The sequence below is a fragment of the Rhynchophorus ferrugineus genome, unplaced genomic scaffold, assembly GCF_030347505.1.
Source record: "Rhynchophorus ferrugineus isolate W39M unplaced genomic scaffold, kcgeb_rfMv2 rfM1, whole genome shotgun sequence".
Lineage (NCBI taxonomy): Eukaryota > Metazoa > Arthropoda > Insecta > Coleoptera > Curculionidae > Rhynchophorus > Rhynchophorus ferrugineus.
Genome location: NW_027472580.1, coordinates 54,871,853 through 54,893,208, shown reverse-complemented (window position 1 = coordinate 54,893,208; position 21,356 = coordinate 54,871,853). Strand labels below are relative to the sequence as shown.

The 21,356-nt window shown below is 32.0% G+C and overlaps 2 protein-coding genes across 2 annotated transcripts in view; one reads left to right on the top strand and one right to left on the bottom strand.

Annotated features, from left to right (window-relative positions):
* Nucleotides 1–21,356, top strand: part of tzn (hydroxyacylglutathione hydrolase tenzing norgay) — a 249,104-nt gene that overhangs the window by 101,351 nt on the left and 126,397 nt on the right. The window lies entirely within an intron of this gene.
* Nucleotides 934–12,863, bottom strand: LOC143198492 (uncharacterized). The gene is made up of 6 exons (XM_076407746.1): nt 12,656–12,863; nt 10,572–10,753; nt 10,328–10,504; nt 5,480–5,661; nt 1,239–2,455; nt 934–1,164 (listed from the first exon to the last, which is right to left on the bottom strand). Exons 1-6 carry the CDS (start codon nt 12,732–12,734, stop codon nt 1,016–1,018), a joined length of 1,986 nt encoding a protein of 661 aa, XP_076263861.1. The 5' UTR covers nt 12,735–12,863; the 3' UTR covers nt 934–1,015.

Below are 21,356 nucleotides of genomic sequence, written 5' to 3'. Positions count from 1 at the left end.
TAGGGATTTGATCAGATTGTTATCGTATTCTAAGGCGCCTAGGGAGAACCTTACAGTGAGCATGTTCGTGACACTTTTCACGAACGGGATGTCCGATGCGAGTTCACCTCCCTCATAAACCATGGGGCATTGAGTATCGAGCGGACTTTTTTAGATTACAACACTTGGAGTAGTGCAAGTTGTCTCTCAGAGACGTCTCTGTACCACACCTGTGCTCCGTAGAGGCAGACTGGACAGACTAGCATTTTATATAGAGTTGCTTTCTAGGGGATTGGGAGTTTTAATTTATTACACATAAGTGGGAATAGTAGGCTGTACACGCCATTGCCTTTGCAAGTAGCGTGCTGTATTTGGGCTGACCATTCGAACCTGCGGTTGAACTAGAGACCGAGGTGTGATACCTTCTGGAGCCGGGGGATAGGAACTTTTCCGATTTGAAGACAATGAACGCGGAATTCTGAATAGCCTGAGTTTTGCTCGAATTAATCTGCAGCCGCCAGAATTTCTACCACGCTATCGCCTGATGGAGTTGGATTTGAAGTCTGTTGCGAATTGATCCAGATTTGCGACCTTTTCTTAGTGCCTGGTGGATGGTTGCTGTGGCACAAGCAGCCCGATTAAAGCTTGAGTGTTTGGCACGGAAGCCGAATTGTTCGTTCAGGATTAAGTGGTGTGCGTCTGTAAAACTATTTAAAGCATGTAATATCGCTTTTTCGGCAAGTCTGGAGCCGGATAAAGATTACGCCATCTTAATACACTTCGTGTTGTGGCTTTAACCGAGCTGTATGTATAATATAAATACAGAGCAGCTCATTTGAATCCACTGTTTGAATTACCCGCACCTTCACCAAATCTATTCTACAAAATCGGTTCTAAGTTATATTAAAGTATATATGTTTGTATTTGTGATGTTGATAATTAATTTGACAAATATTTACTAATGAAACATTTATTTTTAAAGTTTAAATGTAAAAAGCAGAGCATTATAAAAACAGCTTGATATATTTTTAACGGTTTAATTAGATATTCGTACAGAATCAGCTAGGTCCTTTACAAATTCTGGAAAACCGCGAACTAATATTGGATGATGTGGAACTAATTGAGCATCACACATAACACCTAATCGCATATGATTAGCATATTCATTTATACAAAGAGAGATGCCTAAAATAAATATATTGAAGAATAAATAAAACATTTATGTATGCAAACAACAGCTATATATAGAAATGACTTACTTGTATTTGCTTGAGGTGGTCTCCAATAAATGGCACTAACAACTTCTTGACCCCATAGAGTACGTTGAGTAACATTTGGGTATTTATTAGTAACCTCAGTCATTGTTACAACATATTTTCTGGATAAATATTTTAAATAGATGCTGACTATAGTAGATGGTAAAAATTTAGTCAAAATTCCGTATTTTGTTTGAAGTAAGGTCAATAAATGAGAAAGTCCTTGCTTTTCAATGGTTGTTTTGAATTTTATTTTGAGGTCTTGTAGATTCTGCAGCTGGCTTTTATCAGATTGTGGATCTACCATGGGTAAATTTAGGCATATCATTCCGCTTACAGAATCACGTGACTTAATATTTGGTCCAGTAGCAAATAAATACTGGGAATTAATATTTCTCATCGTAATTGGTAGTTCGTTGGGGATGGCATCGTTAATCTGGCTGAAATATTTTGAAATACACATTGCACTAGCTGATAGAGTAACTTCTGTTTCTGATACCCCCAGCTTCTGTGCAATAGTTTTGATAAAATTCATTTCAACCGGATCACTCCAAGCAACTGCTTTTCTTCCACATAGAGTGATGGTTTGCAACGATTCTTCTTGCATGAGGAGTTCTTGTATTATTGTTCTTGGTGCTAGAAATATTATTTTAAGCATTTCCAACATTTCTTTTAATGAATTGTATAGCAGCGGAACATAGGTAAACAAAATACCAACAACTGTTCTTGGGTAAGGACAATACTTCAATGTGTAGCAGGAATATAAAGACACTGATTCTGCATAAAGCATAATGGGTAAACGTATTGGAACGAATACCATAAAGAACCATAAGTTTTGAAAGCTAGTGAGAATGACATTCTTTGGGCTCAATGATTTTAGAACCGACCATAAAAAGTTCTTGAAACTAACTCCACGTTTCCTACTTTCATTGCAGCTTGTTAAAACAGTATATCGTAGTTTCGAAAATATATCTGGTTTAATTACTCTGAATCCCTTCTTACACTCTTTTATTATTGAAATAAGAGTAAGAATTGTAATAGCTAGGAACTGGGTTATGCCAGGAGTCTCTTTAAGCAGCTCTGGTTTCTCAAGAGGTTCGTAGGTGCAGACAAACTCATTCCAGTAGTTCGATATTTCTTCGGCTAATTTTTCCTTTAAAGTTGTCAAAGCCACCGGTTTTTTTATTACATCTACGATCGGGCTTTTCGACGCTGAAGCGCTAAAAATGAGAATAAAGTTACTGATAGTGTTTTAAAAAATATGATTCTAAACTTAAATAACTGTGAATTAATTTTACTGGATTTCTTTTAATGTACATGCTATATGTATTGCTATACACTACTTTTTCCTATAAAAAATATGGTGCTATTCAGGCAGAGTATGTGGCATATACTGAACTAACATAATCACATATTTGTGAATAATGTTATTGCTGAGCTGATATGAGGGAAAATCGGAAGTCGTTAAGTGCAAAAGGCATTTAGTTTGCATTTTAAGCACCAACTTTAGCATATAATGCCTCGTAGAAATATTTTAGACAACTGCTCCTATGGTGTATTGGTCAAGGCATTTAGCTTCCAAACCGAGGTCGCGGGTTCGATTCCGGGCGCGGACAGTAACTCTTTGTTGTTGTTTAGTTAGAACATTTGTCAAATAATCTAGGCTAAGTATAGCGGTTCCCGTATTGTAATTTAATGAGTATATATCTAACACTAAATAGAGAAAAATAAAATCTTTTTAACAAAAATATTGAACCGGCTTCAAAAAATAAATAAGGAACTCACTAAAAATTAAATAATAATCATAATTATATTTTTAACACAAAAAAGGATATTTTAAAATAACATATGAGCCTAATGATCGTTGTAATAACTAAATAAAAATAAACAAAAACTTTATTTAACCTATCTACTACACGTACTTTAAATAGTACTATATACACACAATTTAGCTTAGTACTTACATAAATCGGTAAAGCCCATATTAACTTATCTGCATAGTGAAGTGTCATAAAGTTTATTTATATATTTTTATCCATTACGAAGCAAGATCAGCCTGATGTTAGTTCTATCAGAGATCAAATATATGAAATGTATAAAAAAACTACTCACTGAGCTTTTCTGAAATTTTTTAATATAAACATAATTTAATACAATTATTTCAGAGGAGAATGTCGAAATACAACTAATAAACTTCCTAGAAGGAAATTAATAAAACTTCCAGACATTGTTTTAAAAAAATACAATTTTTAACAGCTTGTAATAAAATCAAGGGAGACTTGTTGTGTATTTAAATGAGGCATTGATATTTCAGAATGGGACCAATATACTCAATGATCACCCATGGCCAAATGATAATAAAAATAGTGTTAAAATAACAAAAGTTGATGGAAAAAGGTAAACGTTGGAATAACAATCGATTAGGTTTTATTAATCATAATATTTATTAGTTATTCATTGTAAATATATTGTTCTTAATGGTGGAAATAGGAGTGGTTAATAACATTTTTATTTTGGATGAACTCAGGTACATTGAAGAAGAAATTGACAAATGATGGAATCGTGAACAAATAGTAGATTGATAGGAAATTAACAGCTCAATTATTCACTCGAATGAAACTTTCTGAATATGGAATTTTATTCAATGCTGACTATTTTCAAGACAGGGTGATGAGAGTGGAAACGACTAAAGGTGAGTATATAATTAATATAGGATTACTGTAGGAAATCTTATTGTAGAGTGTGAAAGATTTATGTGCACAGATATGTGTGCAATTGTTCAGAATATACATGAGCATTTTGTTAAAATATAAGGAGATAAATAAAGAATATTAACAGTTTTGCAGATATGGAATAAGGATTGGGAAGAATGTTATTTATCAATTATATTGAACAGTATTTTCATTTAACATCTAGTTTTATCAAGAAAGAAGTATACAGGTAGTAACAGAATAAACTAAGGAGAAATACCAGCGATGTCAAAATGACTTTACAAGGAAACATGAACTAAGCGTAAAAGGTAAATATTCTCTAAGGAAAATAAAATATATTACTTGGATATACAATTGTTAGTTAGGTGGCCTCCAGCGGATAACACTACATTAAAAAACAGCTCTTAAGTCATAGGTGGTATGGAAGAGCTCAATGTAATAAATAAAATACAACCCTAACCTACAAATTATTATTACTGTTTAATTAATTGTAGTTTTAAGTCCATCGATAATACAAGGAATTAGATGTACTATAATGTAAAAATAAATTATATTGAAAAGTTTTTTAATTATTATATTTGGTTTATAATTTTGTTGTATGTTAAAACCAAATTGAATACTCAGAGTTGACGCGGCAACATTGCGACGTTTTGACGTCATCAATTCAGATGACATGAGTTAATTGTTTTATTGAACGGACTGTATATATAGTTTTACCTAATCATTGTTGTGTTGCAAAAGATGCGAAGTAAGAGCTGGCACAAAACCATAGTATTCGTGGATAAAATTAAGCGGCGGTTAATTCTTAACGCAGCCGAAGATCAACCAATTGAGTAGGTACAAAAGGTTTGACTAGTATCTAAAAATTATTAACTGTACGCTAGGCTGATTAAAAATTAAAACATTAACAACTACTAGCTATAGAGTAGCCAGACTAATAACTAGAAAAGCACTAGCTACATGAAAGAACCAAGACCAACATGACAAAAATTACTAGCTTCAGTCTGGGCTTTCTGAGAGAACAAAAACCACTAACTACTATAGGCTAGACTTCTAAAAGTTCGAAGTCGAATTTAGAGTTGTTATATAATTGATTTAGTTATTATAGTGTGCAAATAAATAAATACATCTATCTTTTTAAATTTAATTAGACCTAATCAAACAAATGTTTTAAATGTTGCGATGTATATATACTAAGTAATGAATACATTTTATTTATAGTTTAGAACGGAAATATTTCCACTTTTATCATGACTTTTATCACCATACCATATTAAATTTCCGTGTGCTATACATTTTTAACTTTTATTGATTATTTTGTTTTCAACTTGTTATTAACAAGTATACTCATATAACGTGAGGGTACAACATTTGTTAAAGTAAGAATTAAATTATTTTTATGTACATAGTTATTTTATAGTCAATATTAAACAATAATTTGAATGGTGTATTTGTTATAATTGTGTGCTAGATTTAATTGCTACGTACCCTAACAGTGCAAAGTTTTTATAGAACAGGAAGAATTATTGTTACCTGGATTGTCTAGTTGGTGGTATAAGAGGAAGTAGATCTCCTACGTTGACACCTTCGCTTAAAAGTATATGATGTATTCGGAATAATATATAATGGCTATCTTCAGAGGTCGGAATTATAATAACTTGCCATGGTGATGTTCCAGGAGGTAAATATTTAGTGACAATTTCGCTCACATATTCCTATAGAAAAAATACGATAATTATTACAGTTTAAATATCATAGTTTTTTTTTATATAATTAAATATTGCCGTATTTAAAATATATAAAACATAAAATATTGCTTATATGACTTGTTACTGGATAGGATGATTTTTATAAGTGGATTGAACACTAAGTGTTGTTACGTTCTGTGTCTGACGTTTCCGATTAGAAGTTGGATATTTATAAGCATAAACTTCTTCAGAACATTTTGTCGTTTGCTCACAAATTGGGTTGTTTACAGTGACTTGAAAATTTTGTCTCAGTTTGAAAATATTTTTTTCATGACAACATTTAGATATGCCTAGTAGAATTTTAATTTATAAAATTAAATTATTATTACTGTTCTGTTGTACTTACATTAATACACAAGCAAGGCGAGTATGGCATTAATACATCAGTATGTATTTCCCAAATAAAAATAAAGTTAATCTACTTAAGCTAAAGTTAAGAATACATTTATACACTTCTCAAGTTGGTGTGGTTTGGTTCGCTTCAATCTTCTGATTTCCTGCGTGTTGTTCAGTAGCTGTATCGCTTGCACGTTGCTGTGATTTTGAAATCTTATTTCATTTTTTAAGGCGAAATCTTGGATCACTTCGTGTATTCATTTGATGTCGAGGTTATCGTGCAGCTCTTCGTTGGTTACGTAGCGATAAACATTGGTAATTAATCGTACAACTGTCTTTTAGCTACGTTGGATTACTAGTTAATTTGTTGTAGTTGATGGTTGCTTTATGATTGACTGATAAACCAATCTCTTTGATTTTAGGTCAAATTGAGATTATCTTCCGGTTAACCAGTACAGCAGTCAGGTGACTTTGAGTCTAATCTGCTCTGCTTTGTCTAACATATCTTTTCAGTTTTCAATTTAACCTACAATCGAGATGTATTTCGTAGTATTTAACCGATTCTGCTTGAGAAATTGGGCATCCATCAAGTGATATAATTAGGTATTTATCATTTCGCCACCACGCGAAATTAGCATAACATGGTCAGATTTAGAGCTATTAAGCTGTATTTTCCAGGCTTTAGTCCATTTGTAGATCTTGTTGACTGCTACTTGTACTTTTTTTGCAGTCTTAGACAAAGATACATCTTTTGCCATGATAACTGTTATATTTTAATGAATCAAAAAATATTTTTAATTCAAGTATCCAAGTGGCAGAGATCTTGAATTATTTGAATTATCCGTTTCAAGACAGTGGGTGGCTTTTTTTTCTTAAGTTTCTCTCAATATTGTTGTATTATTCGGAGCTATTAAGCTGTATTTTCCAGTCTCTAGTCTATTTGTAGGTCTCGTTGACCGCTACTTGTACATTTTCTTTTAAAAAAGAAATTTTCTTTTAAAAAATGTTTTTAAAAGGCATGAGCCCCAAACAAAATAACAATGCGTTTTAATGGTCTTCAAAGACGAGCCAAATCCACAAAAATGATTTATGCTTTACAAAGCAGTTCGAATCAAATGATATCCTGTTTCTTCACAATAATTGGACACATGACAACCATGCCTTTAGAGAAATTTGGAATGGTGAATTCTGAATGGTACACAACCGCTTGTTTGCCAGATAGACGAAAAAATAAGCGGCAGCGAAGGATTATTTTCATCGTGACTATGAAAGCTCTCACATATCAGTTCAAACAATCATCTATTTGACTGTCCAAAAGGTCGAAAGGATTGATTAGGTATAGCCTGACAAGGTACAGCCCTGATCTGGCACCAAATGGCTTTTTTGTTCCTGCATACAAATCAAGAATAAATTGCGTGGTCTATATTTTTCGACGCATAAAAACATTGGAGGTACCTCAATCAGGGTGGAAAAAGTGTTACGATTGTTTAAGCGCATGCAAAAGTACATTATCATCATGGAGGATATTTTGAAAAAGAATACACCCATTTTTAATAAATTACTGTCTGTCGATTTTTAGACTCAAAATATAAATAGCAACTTTCGTGTATTGAAATTATGATAACCTAGAGAACTGAACTCAGGACCGTAATGTTTGAGTTGTTCTAGGTAAGTTGATAATAATAACTAGTTATCTATGATAAGTTTTAGTGTAGTAAATTAATTCAACAACAGTGCCTCCATTAATTTAATTAGGCCTATATGTATAAGATTCTTCGGGATGCAGGATTGAGAAATCCTGTTAATAGATCATAATTCATAATTAATAATTTCTAAATCTTAATAATGTTGGTTATTATGTTGCCGTGAATGCTAGGTTTATGAATATTTATAGTATTAAACCTTAAGCAATCTCCTATGATCCATGTTTCTTTCGCAATTATTTTTTACGTTTTCCATCCGAAAAGTAAAACAAAACAGATATATCCAAGCCATAGCCAAGTTACGATTTCGGAAAGAAACAAGTAGAATTTGCTTTAAGTATTGAATTTGAAAAACCGCAAGTTTACGGGTGTCAGTGTGAACATTCGAAAGAGTCAAATTTTAACATTAATTGTTAAATTTCTGCTGTTACATAAGCACCATCTTAGAGAAGTAAGAGCTCCTGCAGCGTGGCTCTCTTATCTTGTTATTTCAGCAGTAAATGTCAATTTCTTCTCCTGTGTTACTGATCTTCATCATTCTTGCACTTGCGCCAACTGGCTTCCATTGAGATTTACAATAGCATTTAATATGCCAATTGTTAATATTTCGTCTTTTTATAATTTATTCTAAACCCATATGGCTCCGAAATGCGAACTATATCATGAGGAATAGAGAGAGCAATATCCGTATCAGATAATATTATCAACGAACATCAGATTGGCCAAGTATCTTGCGAAATCATGCTGAACACCATGTTTCTTTTTAAAGACCCTTAGTATAATTTTGTTCAATACCATGTTGAAAAGCAATAGAGAGACATCAACTTGGATAGCCCGAAAATATTACTTACTCAATCGCGTTTTTGTCAAGGACTGATTGCTCTTCTCGGCTTGTTTCTTCGCGTGATCTTTGAAGTCTTATTTACATGATTTTTATAAATTCTTTTCCGGTAATTGATAAGAAACTTACTTCTCGATAGTTAGTAAAATGTTGCCTTTTTCAACATGGCACGCTGATCATGAGCAGATCGCGCAATCCTTGAAACCATTTTCCTCAGCACCTTTGATTCTGATTTCTCCTGTCACTTGGTCAATCCCAGCGGTCTTACCATACCTTAACGTTATCAGAATAATAATAAATGGAATGACGTAACTATAGACAGTGACTACACTAGTATGCTTTCATCATTCAAGGAACTTATGGGACATTGCGCAAGTGTTGTTGCCATGGGGTCAGAGGGTATAAAAGACCAGGGTGACTCTACATCTTTTTTCTAATTTCCGGCATATTATAGCATTGATCTTAATTAATTCTCTTGTCCATGCTATCGTTAACCAGTGTGAAACTTCGAATCATTTAAATAAGTGCAATAAACTAGAGTTTATGTTCGTATGTAAGCTTCAAACAGTAACAACAAGTAGTGTTTCTCATTTCATTAAGTAAAAATAATAATATGCTACCGTGTGACTGACAGTATTTGGATAATACAGTTGTTGAAACAGAGTTATCTATTTTAATATTTCCCAAATATGGTAAGGCTTTATTTATTATAATATTCGTCATTATAACACAGTATAGTATTTGTTGTTTTCTATGGTTATATTTTGTAAATAATGATTGATTGTTTTGCCATTACAATATTTCAGCTTTTTAAAAGCAAGTTGAAGCTATATTTTTTGTGTTTTACAATGTTTTAGTATTCTGACGCCTTCGCTTAAATATACATGTTGTGTTCGGAATAATATATAATGGTTATCTTCAGAGGTCGGTATTATTATAACTTGCCATGGTTATGTATCAGGAGGTAAATATTTAGTAACTATTTCGAATTACATATTCCTATAGAAAACTTGCAATAATTCTTATCACCGTTTCCATAACATTCCATACAATGTTCTAATATTAAAGGCCTGAATATGGTTTTTTGCAACAAAACACTTTATCAACATATTCATTTACTATAATTAACAAAAAAATCAATTTTTAGTTAGTGATTTAACTGTTATTCCAGTACAATAATGCTATTATTATATAAAATTCCATAGCTCAGTGATTAATAAATCATCATTAGTATTCTGTTATTCAGTAAAAATGTTTTTTGTCACTATTCTTTCAGTATTCACTTCATTGTTCAGTTTTAGTTCTTCGTAGCTGATGGTTCAGTGATTGTGGTTTTCTCCCTTTATTCATACTTATAAGGGCCATCTTACATGGTTAATCGTAAAATATATGTTTGTAGTTGTAGTCATTGATATATATTATATATTATAGCACTTGTTTGAAACAAAATCATCGCTTATTCCTTTACATATAAATAATATATTCAATGTCTTATTTATATACTTAATATTACAAATTGATATTAAATATTACTTAATAAAACTTTATGGAAGTCTTGTTCCTAATTTACAATTGAAAATTAATAATAGAAAGATATTTAATATGGCATATAAATTAATATTACGTTAATAATATAAAATAGTAAGCGTTATGCTAAGACGATCGCTATTTGAGAGGAAAATGTGTTTGTAAGTAGATTCTACATTGGAATCTCTTATCGGTATATTTTATTTATAACGTTCTGTAAACTAACCTGTATGTTATATTCAGTAACTGCCCTTCCTTTGTAGGTAAACTTGGCAACATTGACATGTTGATCCAAATCGAATTTTCCCCGTAACCACGCGTATATACCGCATCTTGTGGTTAAGCTTTGTTGCAGTCTCGGAAAAGTGAGATTGCCAGATTTATCTCGTCTTTTTACTAATTCCTAAAACAATTAAATTGATATTTAATAATAGTCCCCTATATGTTAAATGAATGACTTTGATACTAACATGTAGATGACGTTTAATAGCTTCGGGATTTTCTTTTCCTTTTACCGTCAAGAGAACAGCGATAACTCCTTGATTGCGGTGTGTATCCAAAAGTGTCCTTATTGTGGAGTATGCAACAAATTCCACATCAGGATGAAGAAATGATATACAACTCAACCATATAGATTTAAATAATTGTAGTCCTAATAACAAAACATTAGGTAAACCTACTGAATTATGATCTATTATGAAATATTTATTTCAGTATTTACATATTATTTGGTATTATTAAATATTTTCTTTTAAATTAGTTTTTTATTCTATACTCATGTGTTCTCTCATGATGATTTCAATTTAAATTTACAACATTTTTTCTTCAAGATTTTTTTAATTTATCGTTTTCATTTACACTTTATATTCACTATAAGTATTCATTGTTATTCACTGATTTCCAGTGATACTTATTTTCATTAATGACTCATAGTTGGTTGATAATTCGAGAGCCTCATACTTATAACTTTAGGTAATATGATTGTAATAAATAAAATACTTTGGTTAATGCCTATAAAAACATTAAATATAGAGATATACATACATATAGTTCCACTATATATAGAGATTTCATTAAAAAATCATAATATTTTGAAAACATCAGCTTTCAGGGGCATTCTTTTCGAAAAGAAAGACCCAATATACAAATATATATATATATATATATATATATATATATATATATATATATATATGCTGCCAGAGCATGTGAGAAGGTTTACTTCATCGACAATTGACGAAGTGGCTATTATTATTGTCATTGTGAAAAATTTTCAAACTAGTTTTAGGTGATACGATGTTCATCGGGTCATCTACGAAGTGACACATTTTTTCCTGTATCTGCATTTGTATAAGTTTTTGTTTTTATGGCATAATATCTTGAAAACTGGCTTGAAAAACTATCATATTTTTGAATTTCGACCAAGTAGTGTTTGTGGCAATTTTCCGCTGGCAGAATATAGCCTACTAGATTTACCGCTGTATTTAGACTGATTTGCTGTAAAACTGGTATGTTGGCTCCGAAATCCATTTCTCGATTGAAAATTAATACTGCTCGTTTATGGATCAAAGGCGCACTGCGTCTGCTGAATCGGTTAGTTTCATTGTGTCGTGCTCGCTGTTCTGTTTGACGTGTCCGAATTCGTTGCATTATATAAAATATACATTTAATTTCCTGTCACTTTCGAAATCAATTGTGACATACTAATACCACCATTATCATTTTCTGCCTCTCGCTGGACATCAGTGCAGTTAGCACGTAAGGTAGCTCGTCGCATATCTAATTGACTCAACGACCTAATCAGGTCGTCTTACAATTAAAAGTAAATATACTAAATTTGTGACTAAATAATAAGAAATGTGAAATATAAAGTATGCTTTACCATAAACAATCACTATAGATTTCAACTCGATTCTTTGTAAATATTTACTCGCTGCAATTCGATCGAAATCTTGTTAGAACATAGTTATATCATATTTGACATCAATTTATTTTCACGTTATCGAATCGGTATGTGTATCAAAAACATCTACATTTGTGTAAAATGTTAAGTATTAAACGATAGTGGCAACAAATTATCTTCAATGTTTAATACAGTATATATTCTAATCACGGTGTTATGATAGTTTTCGGTAGATTTAATCAATATTCAACATTTTTAGTCAGGAAATCAATTTCCGAACGTACCGATAAATATTTAACTACCAACAGCAATGCGGATTCTTGTGACAGTGAAACTATTAATGACAGTAACAGTTTATTTTGGAAAATTTTCGTTTTAGTATTTTCCTCACAATTATTTCATATTTTCTCACCATATACACCTTCCCTAGACACACAAATATTTAAAATTAATTTTAAAATAATTAAAATTAAATTTATCCCAATTGGCCTGTCTTGAATTTTAAGGAGGCTAACGAACAAAAATTTATTAATATTCAATATAACATAATAATTTATTTAACATATCACATTTGCATATAAATTATTGAATTTCTAAATAAATTTTATTAGGAATATATACAAATATATAACAAACTAGAATTTAACTTACCAAAGAAACTGAGGACAAGGAATGGAATGAACACAAGTGTCACATTAAACAACGTTAGGGTTACTAAAAAATCCAGCATATTTGTAGAGCGAACTAATATACGAAGCAGGCAACGTGTCTACGTTTGGAGATCATCTTGTTCAAGAGTGTTTTGAATATTTCCAAACAAAACAATATGATAAAAGCAGATCGAATACTCGGGGTACTAAATTTGTCGGTCAGTATTTTATCAGGTTGTTTGTGACCTCTGCACTATTCAAAAATGCTTCTTTTATCTCTTGTACCGGGCTATATGTAAAACTTTCGTTGCAGTTTTAACCGATTTTTATATACGTATTCTTCATTAGAACTTATAAACAATGTGTTTTGTATTGTAATTATATTGTTTGAAATATATTGTATAACAATATATATAGTTTTTTGCAAATCTGCACATAATGAAAACAAATCATGATATAATCTTTGAAATGTTATATTTTTTTATTATTTATTTTTATTGTTTTTATAAATTTTTATTGTTTAACAAAAGAAGACCTCAGCTATTTCGTAATCTAAAGCTATCTGATTTAAAACGTTATATTTCAAAATTAGATAGCTGTCAATAATATAATTTTCAAGTATACGTTCAGTATACGTTATTGCGTCAATACTACCTTTTTATGTTGTTCTATTCCAGTTTTGAACTCAATTACGTTATTTAAGGATAATTTTTATTGTATTTTTTTTAATATAAAGGTATCAGCAGATGAGACCTATTTATTATTTTTAGAACAGGTGATGCTAACTTAAGTAAAATAAGCTATTGCGAGAAGGCTTAAGACAGCTGGTGTTTATATAGAAAATGTTTAAAACCTATTGTAAAGATTGCTTATCAGTAATATTTTAGTGTCAAGGTAGAATTTTACTAGGTAGCCGCAAATATGTTATCGGTATTGTGATTGGTTTGAAATCCGGTGTTAAGAAAGAAGAAGGCAACGCAATATATTAATAGATCGCTTGCTTTTATACTGTTGGACATTCCGGAATATCCCGGTTTCAAATTATACCTTGAAGAAAATGAAATATACCAAGTTGTCCCATTGGTTCGTAGAAATAGAATAAAAAAATTCATAATTTTAGAAAATTAAACTGTTTTTAAAAACACCTATATATCTAATATTAAAAAAAATTTGGTATATTTTTAATAACCCTTTAAAAATTAATTGCCAGATATTTTTAGGTTTTTATAAAATTTTAATCCTGCTAACAAAAATATCGATATTTCTTTCGGCATCGCTATCGCTTCTATTAGAATAGTGTTGAACGAACAGTACAGCCAGTGATGTAGTGGTTAACGTTATTTTTATAAAAAGTGTGGAAAATGCTATTGTTTGAAGCAAAAAAGTGAAAGTTGACCTATATTTCTACTGTGACTGGTGAAGATTCTTTGTTGAAACCTGCTGCGCGGAAATGGTTCATTTGTATTCGTTTGGGTTCATTTTTCCATGAAAAATAGAACAGAAAGACGTATTTGATGAATGAAAGTTGATAACATTGTCTCAGTGTCAATATTGGCTTGGAGCTAAATAATAATAACAATAGAGTTTTGCACAAAATTAATTTAATATTCGACTGGTTCTCTATGAGTTCAGCGCTAAAGGTAATTAAACCCGGTCATTTATGAAATGTGTTTTAACCGATGATGAAAAATAGATAACGGATTAATACCTGCACATTAGTTTGGTTTCATAAACAAATGTTCAACAATTGACTAGCTGCGTCGAATCACAAGCATTATCGAGAAAAGCCAATGAAGAAAGAAACTCATCTGACAATTTCAGAAAATGTTTTCGAAGCAATGCATTTAGCTATTAAACTTTTACATCTCAGCCAGAATATTTAGTCTATAGAACAAGTAGAGAGTCTACTCTAGTATAAAATAAATTAAATCAGATATTCCTTGGAAATTTTATAAATGGAATACAATCGCCATCAGCAACATTAGCTAATAATACGGTAATATTCAATAATATTTCAAAGAAGCAACCAGCAAAACGCCAGTTAGGATATATATAATTGGATCCTGATATGCATAATAAAAATCTGTGGACCCAAGTTTCCCAAGAAGGGACTCGAATTGAAATATAAAAAATAAATTGGTTAATTGGAAATAAACCAAGTATCGTATTATACATAATAAATTGCTATCTAAGATATGAGAAATGTTCGACGCAATGTAATACGATACAAATTTTAAAAGAAGTATCGTATATGCTTCCAGATATAGGTGTTAAAGATGTCGGAGACATAAATGAATAAAATTGTTAAGTATGTTTGTAAAATTCTAATAGTCATGTCCCAAAATACCGCTTCATTAATATCTGTAACTATCCATCTTCCGTTACATCAGTTCGGCAGTAACATTATACACAAATACCTGATTATTTTAGATAAAAATATCTGAAAACATTGCACATGCCGCTGAAATTTGAGGGTTTTTCTCGATATCACCGGATTCCACCATCAGATCCTGGCTTGTTTCCAATGGGACCACCTCAGTAGTGCACTCTTTCGAGTAGAAAAATAATTAGTTAGGGTTAGTGCTTAAAAAGCAAACTGAATGGCTTTTACACTGAACGATCGGTTTTCTGTCACATCAGTTCAGCAATTACATTATACATAAATATCTGATTATTTTAGATAAAAAAATATGTAAAAACTTTGTGCATGCCTTTGAAATTTTAGGTTTTCCCTCGATTTCTCCGGATTTCGCTATTAAATCCTGACTTGGTTCTAATGGAACCATCTCGCAAGTGCACTCTTTCGAACAAGAAAAAGAATTTTGAAAATCGATCGATAGTTGACGGAAAAATCGGGAGAAATTTTCCATACAATTTTTGTAGTTCGATTTGTCATTTGCTTCAAAATAGGCCTCAGTTTCGTCGATCACCTCTTCATTCGACGAACATTTTTTCCCAGTAAACATTCTTTTGAGATCAGAGAGCAGAAAATAGTCGCTGGGAGCCAGATCTGGAGAATACGGTAAATGAGAAAGCAATTCGAAGCTCAATTCATGGATTTTTGACACGGTGCATTGTCTTGGTGAAGCAGCACTTTCTTTTTCTTAAAATGCGTCCGTTTTCGGCGATTTCGTACTTCAAACGGTCCAATAACGCTATGTAATGTCGGTCCTTCCTTTTTCAAGGTAGTCAATGAAAATTATTCCATGCTCCAAAATATAGACGCCATAACCTTACCAGCCGACTGTTGCGTTTTCCCGCGCTTTGGAGTGGGCTCATCTTATGCAGTCCACTCGAATGACTGTCGATTGGACTTCGGAGTGAAATGCGGGAGCCATGTATCATCCATTGTCACGCATCGACGCAAAAACTCGGGTTTATTGCGCTTGATCATCTTCAGACATTGCTTCGAATCATCAACTCGTCGTTGTTTCTGGTCAAAAGTGAACTCGCGTGGCACCCACTTTGCACAGAGCTTTCTCTTACCCAAATATTCGTGAATCATATGATTTACATATTCAGTTGATATCTTTAGAGTGCCTGCTATTTTATTCAATTTCAATTTACGGTCATTCAAAATTATTTTGTGGATTTTTTAAATGTTTTCGTCGATAATAACCTCTTTTAGGCGTCTACTGGGTGCAACGTCTTCGGTGCTCATTTCACCACGTTTAAACTTAACATACCAATCCTTGGTTGATTTTCCTGGGGCAGTGTCCGGAATTTCGGCATCAAGCCAAGTTTTTGCTTCAATTGTATTTTTTCCCTTTAAAAATCAATATTTTATCACCACGCGAAATTCCTTTTTATCCATCTTTTTCCACAATAATATAATATAACAATATATACACGCAATTTTTGATGGTTAGAGCTAACTCAAAAATATATGGATTTAATTCTAGTAGCGCCACCTATGTATTAGGCCGGGGTTTTTTCAACTGACCTGTATCATATTTCAACTCAACAATATATATATATATATATATATATATATATATATATATATATATATATATATATATATATATATATATATATATATATATATATATATATATATACATAGAACCTCCTCCTTTTTTTAAGTAGGTTACAAGACTTAATTGCCTCTGTCTCGTCAATTTCCGTTGATAAGAATATTTATGATTATGGGATATTTGTTAATTTATTACATCATATGAGCTGTTAGTGTAGTGATATATGGTTTATTCTTAAAACTGAAATTAGTAATGTAAATTGATTAACGTAAGTAAACATATTATATTATAAATATTACGATAATCTACATCATCAAAGAGACATATTGTAAAAAAATGGTACAATATATATTATTCATGACTTTCTAAAACATGTTATATATATAAATATATAAATCTGTGGTCTCATTTGACATTTTTAATATATTTTATTAGAGACATTTAAAGTGGTCTAATATTTGATCAATTATACTAATCATTTAATTAAACATATTAAGCTATCTTATATATAGTAAATATAAACAAAATTGAGAGAGCAATTCATTTATTTTATTTACCAAATTAAACGTGTTTTGAAAATTGCAGTGAACCGCACCTTTATATATTTATTCTATTATTTGATATTTGAATAGATAACTATGATAGCATGGCATATATGATGATAAATTATATGATAGCAAAACTGGAAGTAAAAAAGGGTTTTGCTTGTTGACATGACTGCAGTTTTTTTAATAATCTGAAAAAATGTGAAAAAGAAATTACATATAAAAAATATTTAAAAAATCAAAAACATGGCAAATGTTTTCAGAATTCTCTCCTTCATTATATTAGCTACAAAAATAGTGTTTTTGAAAGCTTTGTGAAACATATCCATTAGCCTTCTTCTAACAGATGGGCTGAAAAGGCCCGGGCCTAAAATATAGATGGAGCTAGTTTTATTGCATTCACCGCTTTTTCGCTTAATATTAACCTTCAAAAGGAAGCTGTAAGTTCAAAGAGTTATTGTGCTAAGAGTAACACTACTTTTGTTATTTTCAAAACAATGGATCAAAAACAATTTCGTGTTTAAATTTTATACTTGCTTTCCTAGACATATCTCAGGCTTTTGACAAAGTATGGCATACGGGCTTGCAGGTTAAACTAAAGAAACTTCTCCCTCATCCGGACTATCAGCTACTAAAATCGTATCTCACTGACAGACATTTTATTGTAAATTAAGGCGATGAACATACCGAATTAAATCCCATATATTCAGGAGTTCCGCAAGGTAGTGTACTGGGTCCAGTACTGTATCTTCTGTATACGGCTGATCTGCCCACTACAAAAATAAGTACTGTGGTAACATATGCAGACGATACAGCAATCTTAGCATCCCATGAAGATCCAGTCACAGCATCAATAAACCTACAAACCCACCTGGAGCAAATACAATTATGGTTGAAGACATAGCGCATTAAAGCCAATGAATCAAAATCCACGCATATAACGTTTACCCTGTGTAGAAGAACATGTCCTCCAGTAAATATCAATCATCGTCAACTCCCCCAAGCAGAGCATGTTAAATATCTTGGTATGCATTTAGATCGACGCCTAACCTGGAAGAAGCACATACTCTCTAAACGGAAACAACTGGGACTAAAATTATACCAAATGTATTGGCTCATTGGGCGCAAATCCAAGTTATCATTAGATAACAAGGTATTGCTGTATGAGTCTATACTCAAGCCCATTTGGACATATGGAATTCAACTATGGGGTACCGCTAGCAAATCTAATATATCCATCATTTAACGGTTCCAAAATAAGGTGTTGCGTGCCATTGTTGATGCTCCGTACTATATTTCAAATAAAGCGATACAACGCGATATTCCTCTAGAACCTATAACGAGTGTAATCCAACGTGTTTGTGTGAAGTACTTCGAAAGAGTGTCAGTGCATCCCAATGTACTCGCTAATCAGCTAAATATGCGACGTGATAGAGAAGTGCGTAGACTAAAACGTTTAACACCACCTGATCTGATTACTGGACATATGTAGAGTTTAGAATAAGCATTAGAATAAGACTAATTAATTAAGATAATAGTTTATACAGAAGATTGCTTAATGAAGTGATTTTCTACATGCCATGTATATATAATATAAACAGAAGAAATACTTATTGCCAATAGGGCAGATTGTGGACTCACGAAGAGTAATAAAAAAAAATTATACTGCTTCTTGATAGAAAATAAAGACGTTCAAGCAAAGCAATGGCTTGGAAAGTGTTATAAGGACTCCGCTCTATCAGAAATAATCATAAAACGTTGGTTTGCTCACTTTGAACGTGGTCGTAGAGACACCTATCTTTTTTTAAATTATTTAATTAATACATTGTTACTAGTCGTTTCCGTCTAACCTACAATTTGTCTTTATGCTAACTTAAATTTAGGTATAGAACTAGGAGGACCCATCGGCCCTAACTCAGTCTCTGGTGAAATAATGTTTATACATGTCACTGCTGAATTTTTTAATATATGCACCTCCCTACACAACACTACACAAGATCAGATGGTTTGATTCTGGTGGTATAAAAAAGTTGCAATATTTCAATATTAGTATGAGAATGGAGTCTTTCCTCATGTCCCCTTGCAATTCTCTTGATTTCTTGATTGACTGTGGGTATCTGAAGGTCTCGATGTAGGTAATCAGTCCTGTAGTATTTGGGTGCACCCACAATACCTCTCAGGACTTTGTTCTGAAAAACTTGTATTTTATTAATGTTACTCTTTGCAGAACATCCCCATAATTGAACTCCGTATGTCCATATAGGTTTCAATATTTGCTTATATAATAGCAATTTATTATGTACTGATAATTGTGATTTTCTTCTAATTAGCCAGTACATATTCCTATATTTCAATTCCAGTTCTTTTCTTTTCTTCTTTATATGTTCCTTCCAGCGAAGTTTTGCATCGATATTCATTCCGAGATATTTAGCGTTTTTGTTATATGGAATGATAGTGTTATTTAATGTTATTGATGCTTGTACGGTCTGTTTATAGGTGAACTGCACATGTACAGATTTACTTTCATTAATTCTTATTTTCCACGCTTATGTCAAATTATTTATGTGAATAATTATTATTTAATTAAGTATTTATATTGTCAGTTGCCTGTTTTTAATGTAATTTTCGTGAGACTTCTTCACTATTGTCTCCGACAGCTATAATCGCAGTATCATCAGCAAATGTAGCCATCGTGATATTTTCCATTTGTGGTATATCACAAGTGTAAAGTAGATATAGCATTGGTCCCAGTACACTTCCTTGTGGTACACCTGCTTTAGCTTCTTTTATTGTAGAGTAAGCTTCTTCTTACTTGACTCTAAACATTCTGGTTGTAATGTATGATTTCAATAGTTCGGTGTGTTGTTTTGGTAGCATTTTCTGTAGTTTATGAACAAGGCCTTCATGCCAAACCTTATCGAAGGCTTGTGCGATATCTAAGAATATAGCTGAGCATACTTTTTGACTTTCGTAGGCTTTTTCACTAAAATCTGTTATTCTGTGGACTTGGTCAATTGTTGAGTGTTTGTTAATAAACCCAAACTGGTGTGTTGGTATTAGGTTATTTCTCTCTATGATCGGTTTTATTCTTTTCAACAGGAGTTTTTCAAAAACCTTAGATATTACTGGCAGCAGTGATATAGGTCTATAGGATTTTATTTCGTTTGGTGACTTCTCAGGTTTTGGGATCATTATAATTTCCGCCATCTTCCAAATATCTGGAACATGTTTTAATCTAAATTCTGTATTTATCAAGTTGGTGAGTTTTATAATTCTCTTTTTTGGTAGTTTTTGCAGTAATTTTCGTGGTATTAAATCGTAGCCTGGTGATTTCCTGGGGTTAATGTCAGTTTTAATAACTTTGGTTAACTCTTTCGGCGTGACTAATTCAATCATCGAATTTTCAGCTTCTATGTCCGGTAAATTATGGTCAATATTAGTTTCGTTTGGTTTGAAAGTTTTTTTTTAGATATTCAGCAAATGCTTCTGCTTTTTGGCGATTGTCACGTGCCCAATTCCCACATAGGTCTCTTAGAGGTGGACTGTGTAGACATGAGCGCTTTAGATATTTTGTGACTTTCCAGAGAGCGTGATGTTGCTGGATTCCATTAGCATTCCAAATTGCTATTCGGATATCTTTATTTGCCATTTCGGGTTTTTGGGGCCACAGGCCTAATGTTTTTCATTTCTAGTTTATCAATCCTTTCGGAAAAATATTCGATCATTTTTTCTTGTCTGTCCAGCTTTCCTATTAGTTTAAGTAGCAATTCGTTGGTGGTTGCTTCATCTTCTTTTGTGTCTCTTTGGTTATTTTGACTGATACTTTGGGCATAAGTCATTTCACCATTAACGTTGTTATATTTTTTCTGCTGTTTCTTTTCACTCACTATTTCTTGAGGCTTAACGTGAGCTACTTTATTTCTCTTCTCTTGTAGTGTTTTAGCAACTACACATCCTCTATAACTAGCCGGATGCGCTTCGTTGTAGTTTGCACATTTCCGCTTAGCTTCTTTGGGTTTTCTACACTCTGTGGTGATATGTTTATCTGAACATTTTACACATCTAGGTTCTCTTCTGCAGAATTTCTGTGTGTGTTCATGCAATTGGCATCTTTTGCATTGCGGTATTAAGTTCGATTTTTTTAGAGGTTCGATTTTTATTTCTACCCCTAAAATTCTTT

Bases quoted from the DNA above. Each gene is read 5' to 3' on its own strand.
- LOC143198492 (XM_076407746.1), bottom strand. From the start codon at position 12,734: ATGCTGGATTTTTTAGTAACCCTAACGTTGTTTAATGTGACACTTGTG. The intron at 10,505-10,571 runs GTTAGTATCAAA...TAATTGTTTTAG, and splicing joins CTATTAAACGTCATCTACAT to GAATTAGTAAAAAGACGAGA. The intron at 1,165-1,238 runs GTAAGTCATTTC...TATTTATTTTAG, and splicing joins ACCACCTCAAGCAAATACAA to GCATCTCTCTTTGTATAAAT.